At 39.3% G+C, this 17,432-nt stretch overlaps 1 protein-coding gene across 1 annotated transcript in view; it reads left to right on the top strand.

Annotated features, from left to right (window-relative positions):
* stat4 (signal transducer and activator of transcription 4) overlaps nt 1–17,432 on the top strand; it is a 66,581-nt gene that overhangs the window by 18,481 nt on the left and 30,668 nt on the right. Inside the window, exons 4-9 of the mRNA XM_061918497.1 lie at nt 1,353–1,445; nt 1,534–1,612; nt 1,701–1,786; nt 6,434–6,585; nt 6,875–7,033; nt 15,991–16,083. Coding sequence (XP_061774481.1) covers nt 1,353–1,445; nt 1,534–1,612; nt 1,701–1,786; nt 6,434–6,585; nt 6,875–7,033; nt 15,991–16,083 — 662 coding nt within the window. The remainder of the gene's footprint in view (nt 1–1,352; nt 1,446–1,533; nt 1,613–1,700; nt 1,787–6,433; nt 6,586–6,874; nt 7,034–15,990; nt 16,084–17,432) is intronic.

Raw genomic sequence — 17,432 nt, 5'->3', positions numbered from 1 at the left:
TGGCTGATTTAGATAAAATGTTATTGATTTGTTTTGGTGTCTGCTGGCATGTTATTTTAATTTAGTTTGTTTTTTCATAAAATACATTTCAGGTCAAAACCCCCCCCCCCCGAAAAAAACGCAACACAACACGCAACAGACAGGATTTGCCAGCGACTTTGGAAAAAATAAACACAAGCCAGAGTCGCTTAAATCAGCGGACTTGAAAACATTGCAAGTCGACGCTTTTGCGCCGTAAACAAGTGATGGGCGCGAGTGGGGCTATGATTGGATGACAGGCGATGTGATTGGCACCTGGTCTGCCACTGCTGTTTTATCTCATTTACAAAAGTACGATCTGTAGAAAGCAGTCTGTTGTATTACCAAGCGTCAATAGTCTATAAGGAACAATTGAGGTTGTGTTTGAGACAAACCAATTTATCCCAATATACGGGGTGTGCCGGCTCATACGGGACGGTTAGAGACTCTACAGCATGGGTGTCAAACTCTAGCCCGCGGGCCAAAATTGGCCCACCTTGTAATTTCATTTGGCCCTTGAGGCAATAATAAATTAACATTAGAGCTGGCCCGCCGGTATTATACAGTGGCAGTGCCGCTGTATCACCGCATTCAACGCTAATTCTCATACTTGCCAACCTCCCGATTTTTCCAGAAGAATCCCGAATTTTAGTGCCACCCCACCCCCCGAAAATCTCCCGGGGCAACCATTCTCCCGAATTTCCACCCGTACAACAATATTGGGGTCGTGCCTTAAAAGTACTGCTTTTAGCATCCTCTACAACCTGTCGTCACGTCCGCTTTTCCTCCATACAAACAGCGTGCCGGCCCAGTCACGTAATATATGCGGCTTCTACACACACACAAGTCAATGCAAAACATACTTGGTCAACAGCCATACAGGTCACACTGAGGGTGGCCTTATAAACAACTTTAACACTGTTACACCACACTGTGAACCCACACCAAACAAGAATGACAAACACATTTCGGGAGAACATCCGCACCGTAACACAACATAAACACAACAGAACAAATACCCCAAATCCCTTGCAGCACTAACTCTTCAATGACGCTACAATATACACCCCCGCTACCAACAAAACTCGATTTTGCATGTCATTATAAAGTTATATAAGCCTTGCTTGTTCAATATTCAATGCAAAACTAGTTTGGGTCCCTATGAAAAGGTTAAGTTGTTCAACTTTGGCCCGCGGCTTTGTTCAGTTTAGAATTTTGGCCCACTCTGTATCTGAGTTTGACACCCCTGCTCTACAGTATAAGCAAACACAGTGAGAAATGTTGTCGTTTTGCATTTTTCTTAATCATTACTTACCTTTTTCAATTCCAAACAGGGTCCACTAGAGAAGTCAATGCAAAATTCTGTGGCCTGTGAGAAGCAGAAGAACATGGACAGCAGAATTGGGATCATTGCGGGAAATGTGCAGGTAATGACTTCCAGAAAAACAAAGCACCACTCTTTCAATTAATGAACTGTATACACTTCGAACACAAATAAAACTGAACTGTGCTTAGTTGATTGACCAAGGAGTCAAATACATCGAGGACATGCAGGATGATTTTGATTTCCGTTACAAGACCCTTCAGTCTCGAGGTTAGTTGTGCACAAAAGTTATATGTAATATATGTTTCTGCTGACTGCAGTTGTACGGTGCAAAATATGCTATGTGTGTTTTTGACAGATTCAACAGAAAAGAACTCCGACATGATGAAACAAGAAGTAACAAGACTACAAGAAATACTAAACATACTTGACTTTAAAAGAAAGGTATGATGTATTAAGTTGCTTTCTTGCCCATCGGGGCAGTACCTCCTCCAAGCTTGGGTCCTGTACACAGACCCAGGGAGGTTGAGGGTTTTGTGCAGGACCTAAGCCAGGGGTCGGGAACCTTTTTGGCTGACAGAGCCATGAAAGCCAAATATTTTAAAATGTATTTCCCTTAGAGCCTTAAAATATTTTTTAGCACTGAATACAACTAAATGCGTGCATTTTTAAGTAAGACCAACATTTTTAGTAGGGATAACCGATAATATCAGCCTGCCGATATTATCGGCCGATAAATGCTTTAAAATGTAATATTGGAAATTATCGGTATTGGTTTCAAAATGAACAGTATCTGTTTCAAAAAGTACACATTTATAACTGTTTAAAACGCAGCTGTGTACACGGATGTAGGGAGAAGTACAAAGCGCCAATAAGCCTTAATAAGTCACATAATATCTACAGATTTTCACACACACAAGTGAATGCAACGCATACTTGGTCAACAGCCATAAGTAGCCACTGAGGGTGGCCGTATAAACAACTTTAACACTGTTACAAATATGCGCCACATTGTGAACCCACACCAAACAAGAAGGACAAACACATTTCGGGTGAACATCCGCACCGTAACACAACATAAACACAACAGAACAAATACCCAGAACCCCTTGCAGCACTAACTCTTCCGGGATGCTACAATATACACCCTTTCTACCCCCGTGGCCCCCCCACCTCAACCCCGCCTCCACAACCTCGCCCACCTCAACCTCCTCATGCTCTCTCAGGGAGAGCATGTCCCAAATTCCAAGCTGCTGTTTTGAGGCATGTTAAAAAAAAAAATGCACTTTGTGACTTCAATAATAAATATGTCAGTGCCATGTTGCCATTTTTTTCCATAACTTGATTTGATTTATTTTGGAAAACCCTAATGCATCCAGCGGGGCATCACAACAAAATTAGGCATAATAATTTGTTAATTCCACGACTGTTTAAATTGGTATCGGTTGACATCGGTAATTAAGAGTTAGACAATATCGGAATAGCCCTGCGATGAGGTGGCGACTTGTCCAGGGTGTACCCCGCCTTCCGCCCGATTGTAGCTGAGATAGGCGCCAGCGCCCCCCGCCACCCCGAAAGGGAATAAGCGGTAGAAAATGGATGGATGGAATATCGTAATATCAGATATCTGCAAAAAAGCCATTATTGGACATCTCTAGTTTTTAGAGTATAATAAGTCTCTTATTCTTTTTAATAACATTGTTTTTCTGAAGACAACAAATAATAAATACAATACTTCTTACCATCAATGCGACTTCTTGAACGAACAGGTGCGGTAGGAACGGATGGACGGGTTAAAATGCATGAGAATGTGTTAGACTTTGAACGTTATTTTTACCACTGTGATTACCAGCGGAATTATTAATTACTTATCGTGTTTAGCAATGTCAGCTAAAATTGATCTGACAGCCAGGTGCAGTCATCAAAAGAGCCACGTCTGGCTCGAGAGTCATAGGTTCCCTACCCCTGACCTAAGCTGTTCCCAGTATTGCACTCTTTTGAATTGATATGTAAGATTTAGTTTCCAATATCCATTGGTGCTTTCCACCCAGTTTGGAAGGTTGGTGCCTCTTATAGCCCGTTCACTACTGTTGCCATCACTCTAACATTGTCTCTGCAAGACAATTGCTCAGCATCTGTTTTATTTATAATGGTGCTATTCATCCTGACAACACTGATGGCGAACTGACTGTGCACCTTTTTTATGATAGGATATTCCGAAATGGCACAAAAGGATGTGTATCAGGCGGTAACGCTCTGCAGGTAACACTTACCTGTGCTACCAGTGGCGGGCTGTGCGTTTCTCACCTAGAACTTCAGTGATGTCCTACTTAGTCAGACTTCACCTCTCAAAATACCGTAATTTATGTCACCACATGGACACGGCTGGAGATACTATAAAGAAACCCACTTGCACACTACTTTGTATTGAATCCCTTCAAAGTGTACAAAACAGTCTATTTTTTGGCGCATTTAACATTCAATAAACAATTAAACATTCAATTAAAGCATATCTTATCCGTCAAAAAATAAATAATTGTATAACACAAATAAACAAGAAAAAATTAAGAAATAAAATATTTGAAATCACAATTTGTAGCACCCATTCGACGCCCTATAAGCCAGTGGTACCGTAGTGGTCGGTAGTTGGTCGTAGAGGGTTGATTAGTGTGCAAGTTACGGGCAAAACATTTCACCGTCGGGATAGCTACCGGTTTCGGCTGACCTCGTCTCACAAGATGTAGTTTCTTGAAAATGGCCTTGCAAATATACATCTGCCACCTAATCAACATTTTGCTCTCCTTCTTTGTGAGTACCGGTGAGTTTTCTGTGGCTTTCTATGGCTCGTATGGCTCCGGTGCCACTTCCTGTTTTTGCAGTGAGTATCCAATCACAGCCTAAGACCAACTACAAGGCGTTACTGACAACTCGTGATCAGATTGGCTAGGGCAATTGTCTATCAACCGTATGTGTCCGTTCACTTAGAGTACCCAGACGCCTGCATTGTTGATTCTGAAGGCCCCGGGCAGATTTCGTGCAGCATGGCAACATACATACTTGCCAACCCTCCCGGATTTTCCGGGAGACTCCCGAAATTCAGCGCCTCTCCCGAAAACCTCCTGGGACAAATTTTCTCACGAAAATCTCCTGAAATTCAGGCGGTGTTGGAGGCCACGCCCCCGCCAGCTTTATGCGGACCTGACTCAGCAATGTTGTGACCCTCTTAAACAGGACCATACTGCCATCTACTGTACATAGAATAGAATGGAATGTACTTTATTGATCCCTGGGGGAAATTCAGCACCACAGTTTGCTCACAATAAACAATGATAATAATAAATAATATGATATATATAATACATTATATATATAATATATGAAAAATATAAATATATTCTACATATATCCTACATTTAAGTGCAGTCAAGGAACATATGCATTAGGGAGCCTGTTCTAAAGCCCACAGTAAAGAGACGTAACTTCATCACGTTGCCTGGTTATTGACTCCAACCCAATATATTACACCTTGGCCGAGCAAATTAAAGAAATACGCTTGCAAGTTCCAAAACGAATGGAAAGAAGAATTTGAGTTTATCCAGGAGAGTTCAAAGGGGAAGAGGTATGTGGCCTGTAAATTTTGTAGAACAGACTTCTCCGTTGAACACGGTGGCCGAACGGATATACTTAGTCATGAACGGTCAGCGAAGCACAAAGCGTCCGCAGCGCAGCATCGTTCACAACCCAGTATTATGGGCCACCTCGCAAAATGGAGACCCGATGGTGTAACTTATGCTGAGACAAAGATGGCTATGCTGATAGCTGGAAGCAACATCTCGTTCTGATTTGCGGCTGTCTACGACAAAACCGTGAAGGATATGTTCCCGGATTTGGAGATCGCTCGCTAGTACGTAAATGGCAGAACAAAGGTTACTCAAATTGTGAAAGGTAAGTGTTTTTGTTTTTTTTAGTAACCAGCAAGCACAGTACAGTTAGTAGAACTACTGTGTTTTTATTACTGTGTATTTGATAGGTGCCGTCTAAAATTCAACTATTTATTTTATTTATATATTTAATAAAATAAATATATATAGCTAGAATTCACTGAAATATATATATTTGTATATATATATAAATATATATATTTATATATATATGTATATATATATATATGAAATATATATTAAATGGGTGAATGTGGAAGTAGTGTCAAAGCGCTTTGAGTACCTTGAAGGTAGAAAAGCGCGATACAAGTACAACCCATTTACCATTTACCAAATATTCAAGTTGGTGAATTATACTCCTCCCCTCTTAACCACGCCCCCCACCCAACCCCCGACCACACCCCCACCCCCCACCTCCCGAAATCGGAGGTCTCAAGGTTGGCAAGTATGGCAACATATGCTAGCTGATTTCTGATTGGATAAAAACAAATATGAATGCTTTTAGATATTTAGGGAAAGCAAATTAAAAATTGCTTGTATCTGTAATCATCATCATGATTTCTGGTTATGTTAGGCCAGCAGAGAAGGCCTTGCTGGCCATGGGAGGGAGACAAACAATTTAAGTTAACAGATGTAAAGCGAGGAGGGGGAAGAGCTTTTTTTTTTTGTAATATGTCTTGTTCAGCTTTTTAGGCAAATTCTCACTCAGAAACACGAAAACCTTGAGTTATAACAACGGCAGAAGAAGGAGCAAGAGAAAACGTGGGGTGAAAAGGCAACAGTGGTGCCAGTAGTGATCGGGGCATTGGGGCCAGTAACCAAGGCTCAAAGAGATAACAGGAACAGCATCTGACACCCCATCCAGAATACTGTAATACTGGGAACAGCCAAAGAAAAACTATTTCCTGATGAGTGTTGGGCTAAACTTCATTGTATGAAAACAATCTCAGATATAATCCTGGCACCACATTGTGGTGTTCATCAGAGACTACCCCCAACAAATGTTGACCAAAAACAAATCCTGACCTAAAATTAACTGACTTGGGCTGTTTGGGACCAATACAAACATGCGGGCTGATAATATTATACAGAATTAATTTACCAGGCATGTTTAAACATAAGCAATTTCTTGTTTCATCTTTTTTGATAGGATACTTTGTCAAAGATGGTTGTTGTCATCAAGGATATTGATGACCTGATGACTTCTCAGCTCTATCCTGAGCTTAAGGACTGGAAACGCAAACAGCAAATGATTGCCATTGGGAGCCCGCTGCTCACCAGCTTGGATCAGCTGCAGAGTTGGTAATAGTTGAAATCTCAAGCACAGTAAAAATCATGCAATGAATCATAGCTCTTTGTTCAATGTAAAACGCTTACTGGTAAGACATAAATCCTGCGCCCAACCCATCCCGTTCATCCCCAAATAGAAACAGGTGAGCAGCAATAATTTAAAGTTGTCTGAAAATGTCAAAATATAAGGGCAAGAAGTACTTTTTACAAGTCACATTCAAAGTTTTGCATTGGCAGAGACATGCACACACATTTAATGGAATGAAACCAAGACTCAAATCTGTTTCTGCCCCCCTTTTAGGTTTACTCTGACAGCACAGAGTCTCTTCCAGACTAATCGGCAGCTGGAAAAACTGAAAGAGCTGGTTTTGAAGGTCACCTATGACAAAGACCCCATTCCCTTACAAACCCCCCAGATGGAGGAAAGAGTTAAATACTTAATTCATCACCTCATCAAGAGGTAAAATGAACATCATACAACCCAAGACTAAAAAATGTAATAAAACACAACTCGCAGATTTTTTTTACAAGTTTCAATTGATATAGTGGATGTTTAATGATTGAAATTCCAAGCCAGTTCGACAAGCCTTTGCATTTGATCCACTTAACACTCAAACATATTTAATATAATAAAAATTCTACAAATTAACATATTTTGCCGTCTATAACATATGCTTCACTTTTCGTACATTTTGTTATGTTACAGAAAATACCCCATAATGACGACGTAAAAAGGTTTGTTAACATTTACACACAACCCCCCGCCCCCAAAAAAAATCACATTTACATAAATATTCACAGCCTTTACCCAAAACTTTGTTGATGCACCTTTGGCACCAATGACAGCCTCAAGTTTTTTTAATACGATGCCAAAAGCTTGGCTTGCCCCTTCCTCTTTGCAGCACCTCTCAAGCACCGTCAGGTTTGATGGGAAGCATTGGTTTTCATCCAGGATGTCTCTGTACATAGCTGCATTCATCTTTCCCTCTATCCCGACATGTCTACTAGTTCTTGCCGCTAAAAGAACATCCCCACAGCATGATGCTGCCACCACTATGCTTCACGGCAGATAGATAGATAGATAGATAGATAGTACTTTATTGATTCCTTCAGGAGAGTTCCTTCAGGAAAATTAAAATTCCAGCAGCAGTGTACAGAGTTGAGATCAATTTAAAGAAAAAAGTAAAAAGTAAATATTGGGGGTTTAAAAGGAAACAAAATAGAGAAATATTACAAAAAGAATAAAAACAATGGGAATAACAATATAACAGTAAAATAAGAATATAACAAGACAAAGTAGGCAGTAGTGACCATGTTATGAAAAAACGTATTGCACTGTTAATGTTTTGCATCCCCTGTCATCCTAATACCCCCCGTCTTCCGTCCCAGAGAGGAGTTGTACAGTCTAATGGCGTGTGGGACAAAGGAGTTCTTGAGTCTATTAGTCCTGCACTTGGGATGAAACAGTCTAGCACTGAACAGGCTCCTCTGGCTACTGATAACGCTATGCAGATGGTGACTGGCATCATCCAGGATGCTCACTAGTTTGTCCACAGTCCTATTCTCTGCCACCGTCACCAGTGAGTCCAGTTGGTAGGGATGGTACTGTAATGGCCAGGTGATTAGCAGTGCCTGATTTCCCCCAAACATGACGCCGAGCATTCCCGCCAAAAAGTTCAGTGTTTGTCTCATCACAGCAAAGAATTTTGTTTATCTGAGATCCTTTCATTTGCATTTTGGCAAACTTTTTACTAAGAATTGGCTTCCATCTGGCCACTACATCATACAGGCCTGATTGGTAGATTGCTGCAGAGTTGGTTGTCCTTCTGGAAGGTTCTCCTCTCTTCACAGAGAAATGCTGTAGCTCTGAAAGAGTGACCATTAGGTTTTTGGTCACCTCCCTGACTAAACTAAGATGAACGTAGCAATGTACAGGGACATCCTGGATGAAAACCAACGTGTCATGATCCGTCACCCGGGTCATGGCATGATTTGGGTTTGTTAGTTTTTCTGTTTCAGTCTGTTTCCTGGGTGCAGCCTTTCCCTGTTTTCTGTTGGTTTCCATGGGCACTGATTCTCCTCACCTGTCTTAGTTTTGCAATTAGTGTTCCCACCAGGTGTTTTGGTTAATCACGCTCCTTTATGGTTTCCTGTCACCCAGCATTAGGTGCTGGGTCAATGTTTGCGATAGGCAACAGTTACGTTCTCCCATTTTTTCTCCTTGCTCTAGTGCAGGGGTCACCAACGCGGTGCCCGCGGGCACCAGGTAGCCTGTAAGGACCAGATGAGTAGCCCGCTGGCCTGTTCTAAAAATAGCAGCACTTACCAGTGAGCTGCCTCTATTTTTTTAATTTAATTTATTTACAAGCAAGCTGGTCTCGCTTTGCTCGACAATTTTAATTCTAAGAGACAAAACTCAAATAGAATTTGAAAATCCAAGAAAATATTTTAAAGACTTGGTCTTCACTTGTTTCAATAAATTCATTTATTTTTTTTACTTTGCTTCTTATAACTTTCAGAAAGACAATTTTAGAGAAAAAATACAACCTTAAAAATGATTCTAGGATTTTTAAACACGTATAACTTTTTACCTTTTAAATTCCTTCCTCTTCTTTCTTGACAATTTAAATCAGTGTTCAAGTTTTTTTCTTTTATTGTAAAGAATAATAAATACATTTTAATTTAATTCTTCATTTAGCTTCTGTTTTTTTGACGAAGAATATTTGTGAAATATTTCTTCAAACTTATTATGATTAAAATTCAAAAAAATATTCTGGCGATTCTAGAAAATCTGAAGAATCAAATGTAAATCTTATTTCAAAGTCTTTTGAATTCCTCTTTAAAATTTTGTTCTGGAAAATCTAGGAGAAATAATGATTTGTCTTTGTTAGAAATATAGCTTGGTCCAATTTGTTGTATATTTTAACAAAGTGCAGATTGGATTTTAACCTATTTAAAACATGTCATCAAAATTCGAAAATGAATCTTAATCAGGAAAAATTACTAATGATGTTCCATAAATTCTTTTTTTAAATTTTTTCAAAAAGATTAGAATTAGCTAGTTTTTCTCTTCATTTTTTCAGTTGAATTTAGAATTTTAAAGATTCAAAATTGAAGATAAACTATGTTTCAAAATGTACTTTTCATTTTTTTTCGTGTTTTCTCCTCTTTTAGACCGTTCAATTTAGTGGTTTTTTTCATCATTTATTCTCTACAAAAAACTTTCCGTGAAAGGAAAAAAAATGTACGACGGAATGACAGACAGAAATACCCATTTTTAAAAATATGTATAGATTTATTTATCAAAGGTAAATTGAGCAAATTGGCTATTTCTGGCAATTTTTTAAAGTGTGTATCAAACTGGTAGCCCTTCGCATTAATCAGTACCCAAGAAGTAGCTCTTGGTTTCTAAAAGGTTGGTGACCCCTATTCTAGTGATTTTTGTACAGTCTAGCTTTCTTAGTTTTTTCAGCCTTGGTGACATTTAGGTTTTGTTTAGCTCCACGCCTGCTAGCGTCCTCAGTTTTATATTTTTGTCCCGCGTTTAATTTATTAAAAACCTTAATCTTACCTGCACGCTACTCCTGCTTGTCTTCTGCCTTGGAAGGAACACTATCAGCACAGCTATGTGCCCCCGAAGACGTAACACAAGTTCCTATTGAACTCGATGAAGCCTGAGAGGTGCTGCACAGAGGAATCGGCAACGAAGAAACGGGCGAATGTGCCCACATATAGGTGTGCCAAGCTTGTGGCATCATATTCAAAAAGACTTGAGGCTGCAAAGGTGCATCAACAAAGTATTGAGCAAAAGCTGTGAATACTTGTGTACAATTGATTTTTTTTGTTTTTTTGTTTGAAATAATTTGCACTATTTGTTATAAAAAATGTTTCACATTGTCATTATTGGGTATTGTCTGTAGAATTTTGAGAACAAAAATAAATGTATTCCATTACTGAATTAGGCTATAACATCAGAAATAGTGGACAAAGTGAACGCTGGCAATAATTTCCGGATGCGCTGTATGTGTTGTATCGAATGGGCCACCTGGCCTTTGTTCAGGGACAATAACATGTGCTTGGCCCCAGTATTCACAGATTTTGCCCATATACCCCGGTGTCAGCACTCAGTGTGTCACGGGACAGCATTCTCACGGTTTTGTAGGTATGTCACAGATCGGTTAATTTTTGGTACAACAAAATACAAATCATATAACTGTTTAGTCAATTGATAAAATTCCCCCCCACAAATGAATAAATAAGATAAGCCATAACACGTTTAACAAGGATTATTTATGAGAAAATAAACTACGTAGTTAAGTACAACAGTAAGAGTTTGAACAGTATGAAGGATTATTTAATATTTAGTTTAGTTAAGTTCTTTCGTGGGCTTATTGGCTGAAGTGCAGCATTAATAGTTCCAGGTTTTAGCTGAATATTGACACCCCACTGCTTTTGTCTAATCTGTTTACATCAGGGTTTCCCAAGCTTTTCTCCATTAAGGGGGGCGCTTAGGTATTTATCTTTTTTTTTCTAAGCCTAAAAGAACATTATACAGACTGTATATTATAGTCAAGTCAATTCGGTTTCATTTAAAAATAACCAATTCCCAACAGAAGATGTCTTAAGGCACATTGCATATGTAACAGATCTGGAACAGTGGAATCTAGTGAAGTGAATTATAATTATTTAGCGCTTTTTCTCTAGTGACCCAAAGCGCTTTATATCCACTTCAGTCCAATCCACTTTATTTATAAAGCACATTTAAACAACAATAACGTTTCCAAAATGCTGCACAGCCATGTTACAAACAATATTAAAAAAACAATATAATGCTCCACCAATGACTGAATAAAAACAAAAAATAAATAAATATAACACCAATATAAAAAAAACATGATTAAAAACTATTTTAATCATATTTAAAGGGTATATAGAGAAACGTGTGAAGCGACCGGAATGAGAATCAGCACCTCCAAGTCCGAGTACAAGGTTCTCGCCCGGAAAAAGGTCGAATGCCATCTCCGGGTTGGGGAGGAGACCCTGCCCCAAGTGGAGGAGTTCAAGTACCTAGGAGTCTTGTTCACGAGTGAGGGAAGAGTGGATCGTGAGATCGACAGGCGGATCGGTGCGGCGTCTTCAGTAATGCGGACGTTGTACCGATCCGTTGTGGTGAAGAAGGAGTTGAGCCGGAAGGCAAAGCTCTCAATTTACCGGTCGATCTACGTTCCCATCCTCACCTATGGTCATGAGCTTTGGGTCATGACCGAAAGGATAAGATCACGGGTACAAGCGGCCGAAATTAGTTTTTCTCCGCCGTGTGGCGGGGCTCTCCCTTAGAGATAGGGTGAGAAGCTCTGCCATCCGCTGCTCCTTCACATGGAGAGGAGCCAGATGAGGTGGTTCGGGCATCTGGTCAGGATGCCACCCGAACGCCTCCCTAGGGAGGTGTTTAGGGCCCGTCCAACCGGTAGGAGGCCACGGGGAAGACCCAGGACACGTTGGGAAGATTATGTCTCCCGGCTGGCCTGGGAACGCCTCAGGATCCCCCGGGAAGAGCTAGACGAAGTGGCTGGGGAGAGGGAAGTCTGGGTTTCCCTGCTTAGGCTGCTGCCCCCGCGACCCGACCTCGGATAAGCGGAAGAAGATGGATGGATGGATAGTGAAAGCCAATATCTAAGTTACATTTAAACTAGTGCGGGTGGCACTGGGAGCAGGTGGGTAAACTGTCTTGCCCAAGGACACAACGGCAGTGACTAGAATGGCGGAAGCGAGGATCGAACCTGGAACTCTCAAGCTGCTGGCACGGCCAATCTACCAACCGAGTTATACCGCCCCAACAACTGGTCTTCTATGGACGGGAAGCTCATAATCAGCTACTTTCTAAACACCAGTCGTCTCCAATAACAGATGAACGATAAAAGGGATGCTAGATTTTACGAAGAAAACATCACTTACAGGATTGTAAAATTTTTCACATCAACTCGGCACAATAGAATGAAACTTGAAAAATGCTTCGGCAGTGCTTTATATAGATTCACTCAGCGTCCAATGGGCGAGACAAAGTGGAGTGTTTATCCAAAGATTGTCTAATTTTGTTGCAGTGGATACACAAAATCAGTGGTTCTCAAATGGGGGTACACGTACCCCTGGGGGTACCTTAAGGTATGCCAAGGGGTACTTCAGATTTTTTTTTAAATATTCTGAAAATAGCAACAATTCAAAAATCCTTTATAAATATATTTATTGAATTATACTTCAACAAAATATGAATGTAACTTCATAAACTGTGAAAAGAAATGCAACAATGCAATATTCAGTGTTGACAGCTAGATTTTTTGTGGACATGTTCCATAAATATTGTTTATGTTTAAAATATTCTTTTTTTGTGAAGAAATGTTTAGAATTAAGTTAATTAATCCAGATGGATCTGTATTACAATCCCCAAAGAGGGCACTTTAAGTTGATGATTACTTCTATGTGTAGAAATCTTTATTTATAATTGAATCACTTTTTTATTGCTCAACAAGTTTTTAGTTATTTTTATATCTTTTTTTTCCAAATAGTTCAAGCAAGACCACTACAAATGAGCAATATTTTGCACTGTTATACAATTTAATAACTCAGAAACTGATGACATAGTGCTGTATTTTACTTTTTTATCTCTTTTTTTCAACCACAAATGCTTTGCTCTGATTAGAGGGTACTTGAATTAAAAAAATGTTCACAGGGGGTACATCACTGAAAAAAGGTTGAAAACCACAGCAACTAAATGACAGAGAGAATGAAAAACTCCCTTTAGGTAGAAAAACTCATGCAAACATGACAATATTATAAGCAGACTGAGAGTTAGGAAAAATAGCAAGACAGAGAAGGCAGGATGGGAGACTTGGGGTAGGGAGATCCCCCAGTAGTTTTTCGCAAGTCCATTCAGCTGGCGGCCCAGGCTCCGAGAAGGTTCCTAGAATTTGGTTAAAAACTTGTGAGACAAACTACACACGAGTGCTCCTGTTGTATAGAAAAACTTGGAAAACTGTAAACACATTATCGAATCCTTGAATTAACATTTTAACCTTGCTAGAACACTGGGGTCCAAACTTGGGATTTACATAACTGAGGCGTTCCTCAAGGCACCCCTTTAAGTACTCGCCTTTTTGGTAGTGACTAATTTTTTTTTTGTAACGTAATTTATGTAACTAAGGTGTTGCTGTGGCTTGTTTAGTTCAGATGCAGTCGGTAGTCATTTGTTCAACTTCTTAATTTAGACTAGTGGTGTTACTCAAGGTCCCGTTTTAGGTTCTCTCTTTTTCATTATTTGGGCTATTTAACTGTAGGCGCGCAAGTGCAGTTCCATAAATTTGGGAGAGACTCACGTATTTGCAGCAGATTCTTAAAAACACTAGAATGCTGTCTGAAGAAATGTTTTGCAGAAATTAACGGAAAAGCGCTACAGTAACTGGAAAATAGACCAAAATCAAGTGTCTACTGGTTCTCTGGAACATACTGTACAACATAAGATTAGTAAATAGTCGGGGTTTAACGGTACGTGTATTTGTATTGAACCGTTTCGGTACGGGGGTTCCGGTTCGGTTCAGAGGGGTACTGAACGAGTTTCCACACGTACATATGAAGTAGCCGGCTAAGCTCCGTTCTGCCTCTGTCTTCTACACAGCACCCAGCATGGTCCCACCCACACAACCATATATAGCGGTAACAGCCAATCAGCAGTGCGTATTCGGAGTTGTAATAACCAATCAGCATTGTGTATTCAGAGTGAATGTAGTCAGCGCTTCAGCGTCGAGCAGCTAGGTGTTTAGCAGGTGAGCAGAAGACTCTCCCCAAATTATAACAAACACCTCCCAGTCAACGTTGTAGATGACGTTCTAGAATCAAACTGCAGCTCAGCTCGCTCGCAGTCCTGGGTTGAGGTGAAGGCTATTTAATTTTTAGCGTAACGTTAGCTCATTTTGCGGTGTGTGTGTGTTAGCTCATTGTGCGGTGTGAGTGTGTGCGTGCGTGGGTGTGTATGCTAGTTATATAATAATGTAACTGCATAATTAAGCCTACATGAACTCCATGGTGTTCAGGGATGAATAGTCTCTCCTATTACTATTGTGCTATTTTTTCAGCTATAGTTACATTAATCATTAGTAATGTAGCAGCCTAGTTTGAATGGCAGGGTCCCAGCTATCCCATGTTGATAAAATATAACATTTACATAATTAAAACCAACCACAGGCTTCCCAAATGCTGTAATAAATTAAGCATGATGAGTTGACTTGAAACTGTTTAACGTTGCACTTTTTATATGTAGAAGAAATGTTTGGTCATTTTATTTAATCTGAGCAACAAGTTGAGGCAGTTTAATGTTGATTAACGTGGGCAGAATTATTATAGTGTTTCCAACGTTAAAAGGATAAAGCCATTGTTTACAAATTTGGTAAATAAATAACCCAAAAATGTATATTTGGTTGTTTTTTTACTGTAACGAAAATAAACCAAACCGTGACCTCTAAACCGAGGTACATACCGAACCAAAATTTTTGTGTACTGTTACACCCCTAGTAAATAGTAAAGGGAGAAGTTTAGCCCTCGCTTTTTAAAAATGTGGCTCCTTAGCTTTCTGGAAATGTAGCTCTCAAAACAATTTAGTTGACTATCCATAGTCTTTGGCAACCAAGAGATGATCAGGACATGCTTAACTAAGTCAGTTTGAGCGTAGGGTTCTACTAGGTTGATAAAGCTCCAAGAGCTCTTTAGGGTGTAATGACATTGAGCCATGTAAGGCTTTGTATACAAGGAGGATTTTAAATGGAATTCTAAATTTTACAGAACAGGAGAAATATGATATTTTCTCCTGGTTGTGGTTTGAACTTGTGACTTAATGGAGGGTGTTTACAGACTTTATTGTGTGGGCTATTAGCAGAGAGTTGAAATTATCCAATCTGGAGGTCACAAAAAGAACACACGTACCGTACACCCAGAGTAAGTACCTTGTAGGAGTACTGTAGTTACCATTAGACTCCAAGGTAACATTTTTGTACATGGTCAAAATGTACAGGTTTGTTTCCAAGGTGTAAAAGATTAGTACATTAGTAGAGAAGTGATAATTCATTGTAGCATCAAAAGTCATTTTTGATGAATGTTCGACCATCGGATAGTGCAATTACAAAATAATGTACAGTACACACTGTATTATTGTGATACAATATTATTATTTTATGTTGCTTAAACTATTGAGTTTAGGGAATGAAATTCAAGGGTCAAATACAATTTTTTAAATTTCAACAAAAATGTGTGTTTGGTGAGTAATATATTGTATTTAGTGAGTGGAATTTAAGGATCCAATATAATTGTTAAAATGTCAGCGAAAATGTGTGTTTATTCAGGCATTCATTTCACTGTGTTGTCTGTTCTCAGCTCATTTGTGGTGGAGAAGCAGCCCTGTATGCCCACATGTCCACAGAAACCCCTTGTCATCAAGACTGGTGTGCAATTCACCACAAAAGTCAGGTAGGACACAAAACACACCATCTAATTAACTAATTTTGGTGATTTAAGTTGTTTTTTTTTATGACATTAAAAATACATTGAGGTTCAATCTTTACTTAATCATACTATATTTCCCATTCCCCCTATATTACCTTTTTCACTTCCGATACAGTACCGTCAATATTGCAGCTCTGGCTAATGGCCAATATCGATATCAATCTGATACCATATCGGCACAAATCATACATACTTGTATTGCTTATTGTGTAGTTAGAATGCATGCAAGTTGTAACAAGTCAAATTAAGGATTTTTCAAAGATGATATTCAGGGGCGTAGGAACTGAGGGTTGTGGGAGGGAGATGTCCCCCAAATATTGGAGAAAGACGTATTTGTCCTCCACGGAACTTAATTAATACAATTTCAGATCCATTTCAACTATATACTTGCAAAAAAGTACAGATATCAATGGAAACTATTTCGGTTTATTTCAAGTAAAGGAAAAAAATGCTAACTATAAAGCGGGGCGCTATTTTGAGGTCAATACACATTAATCGTAGTTTACGCATATTTTTTCTCCATTTATTTACATATAGTACATATTACAAGAGTGTCAGGATGTGGACTTTAGTGTGATTTGTTTTCCCGTGGCGCAAAGCGACTGGATCGGACATGGCGTGAAGGTAAAAAGATGATTTTAATCTTAACTAAAAAAAAAAGGAACAAACAAAAGGCGCTCTCAGCAGAGGTTCAAAACTAGGCTAAGAAAACAAAACTACCACAAAGGCAAAACTATGGAAATAAAATAAAACTTGCAAACTATGGCATGAATAAAGAAAACTTACTTGGAACGAGAAAAGAGCATGAAAAAGAGCAGCAAGGATCATCAGCATGGATAACAAGGGTGTGTAGAGGGTGATATTGCCAGGCTGACTGCCTGGCAACTACAGGCTTGAAAAGTGATGTGGTGATTGATAACAGGTGCATGAGTCCAAGTGAATCAGGTGCGTGACATGAGGACAGGTGACAACTAATGGGTTGTCATGGAAACAAAACAGTGAGTGAAAAAACAGGAACCGACAGAGTGCAAAACCAAACAGAACATAGCCAAACTAAACATGATCACCAAGACATGGCAACGAGTTTTCAGCAATACTTTAAAAAAAAATATTGTTAATTTAATGTTTGACACATTATTTCTTTCATTGCATGTGATTGCATGAATATTGATGGTTGTCTTTTTTATGTAATTACTGTTTACATATTTAATAAATGGGTAATAAATTGGTTGTACTTGTATAGCGCTTTTCTACCTTCAAGGTACTCAAAGCGCTTTGACACTACTTCCACATTTACCCATTCACACACACAT

The sequence above is a fragment of the Nerophis ophidion genome, linkage group LG13 (assembly GCF_033978795.1).
Source record: "Nerophis ophidion isolate RoL-2023_Sa linkage group LG13, RoL_Noph_v1.0, whole genome shotgun sequence".
In the NCBI taxonomy this organism is placed as follows: Eukaryota; Metazoa; Chordata; class Actinopteri; order Syngnathiformes; family Syngnathidae; genus Nerophis; species Nerophis ophidion.
This window is presented reverse-complemented; position numbering and strand designations above follow the sequence as displayed.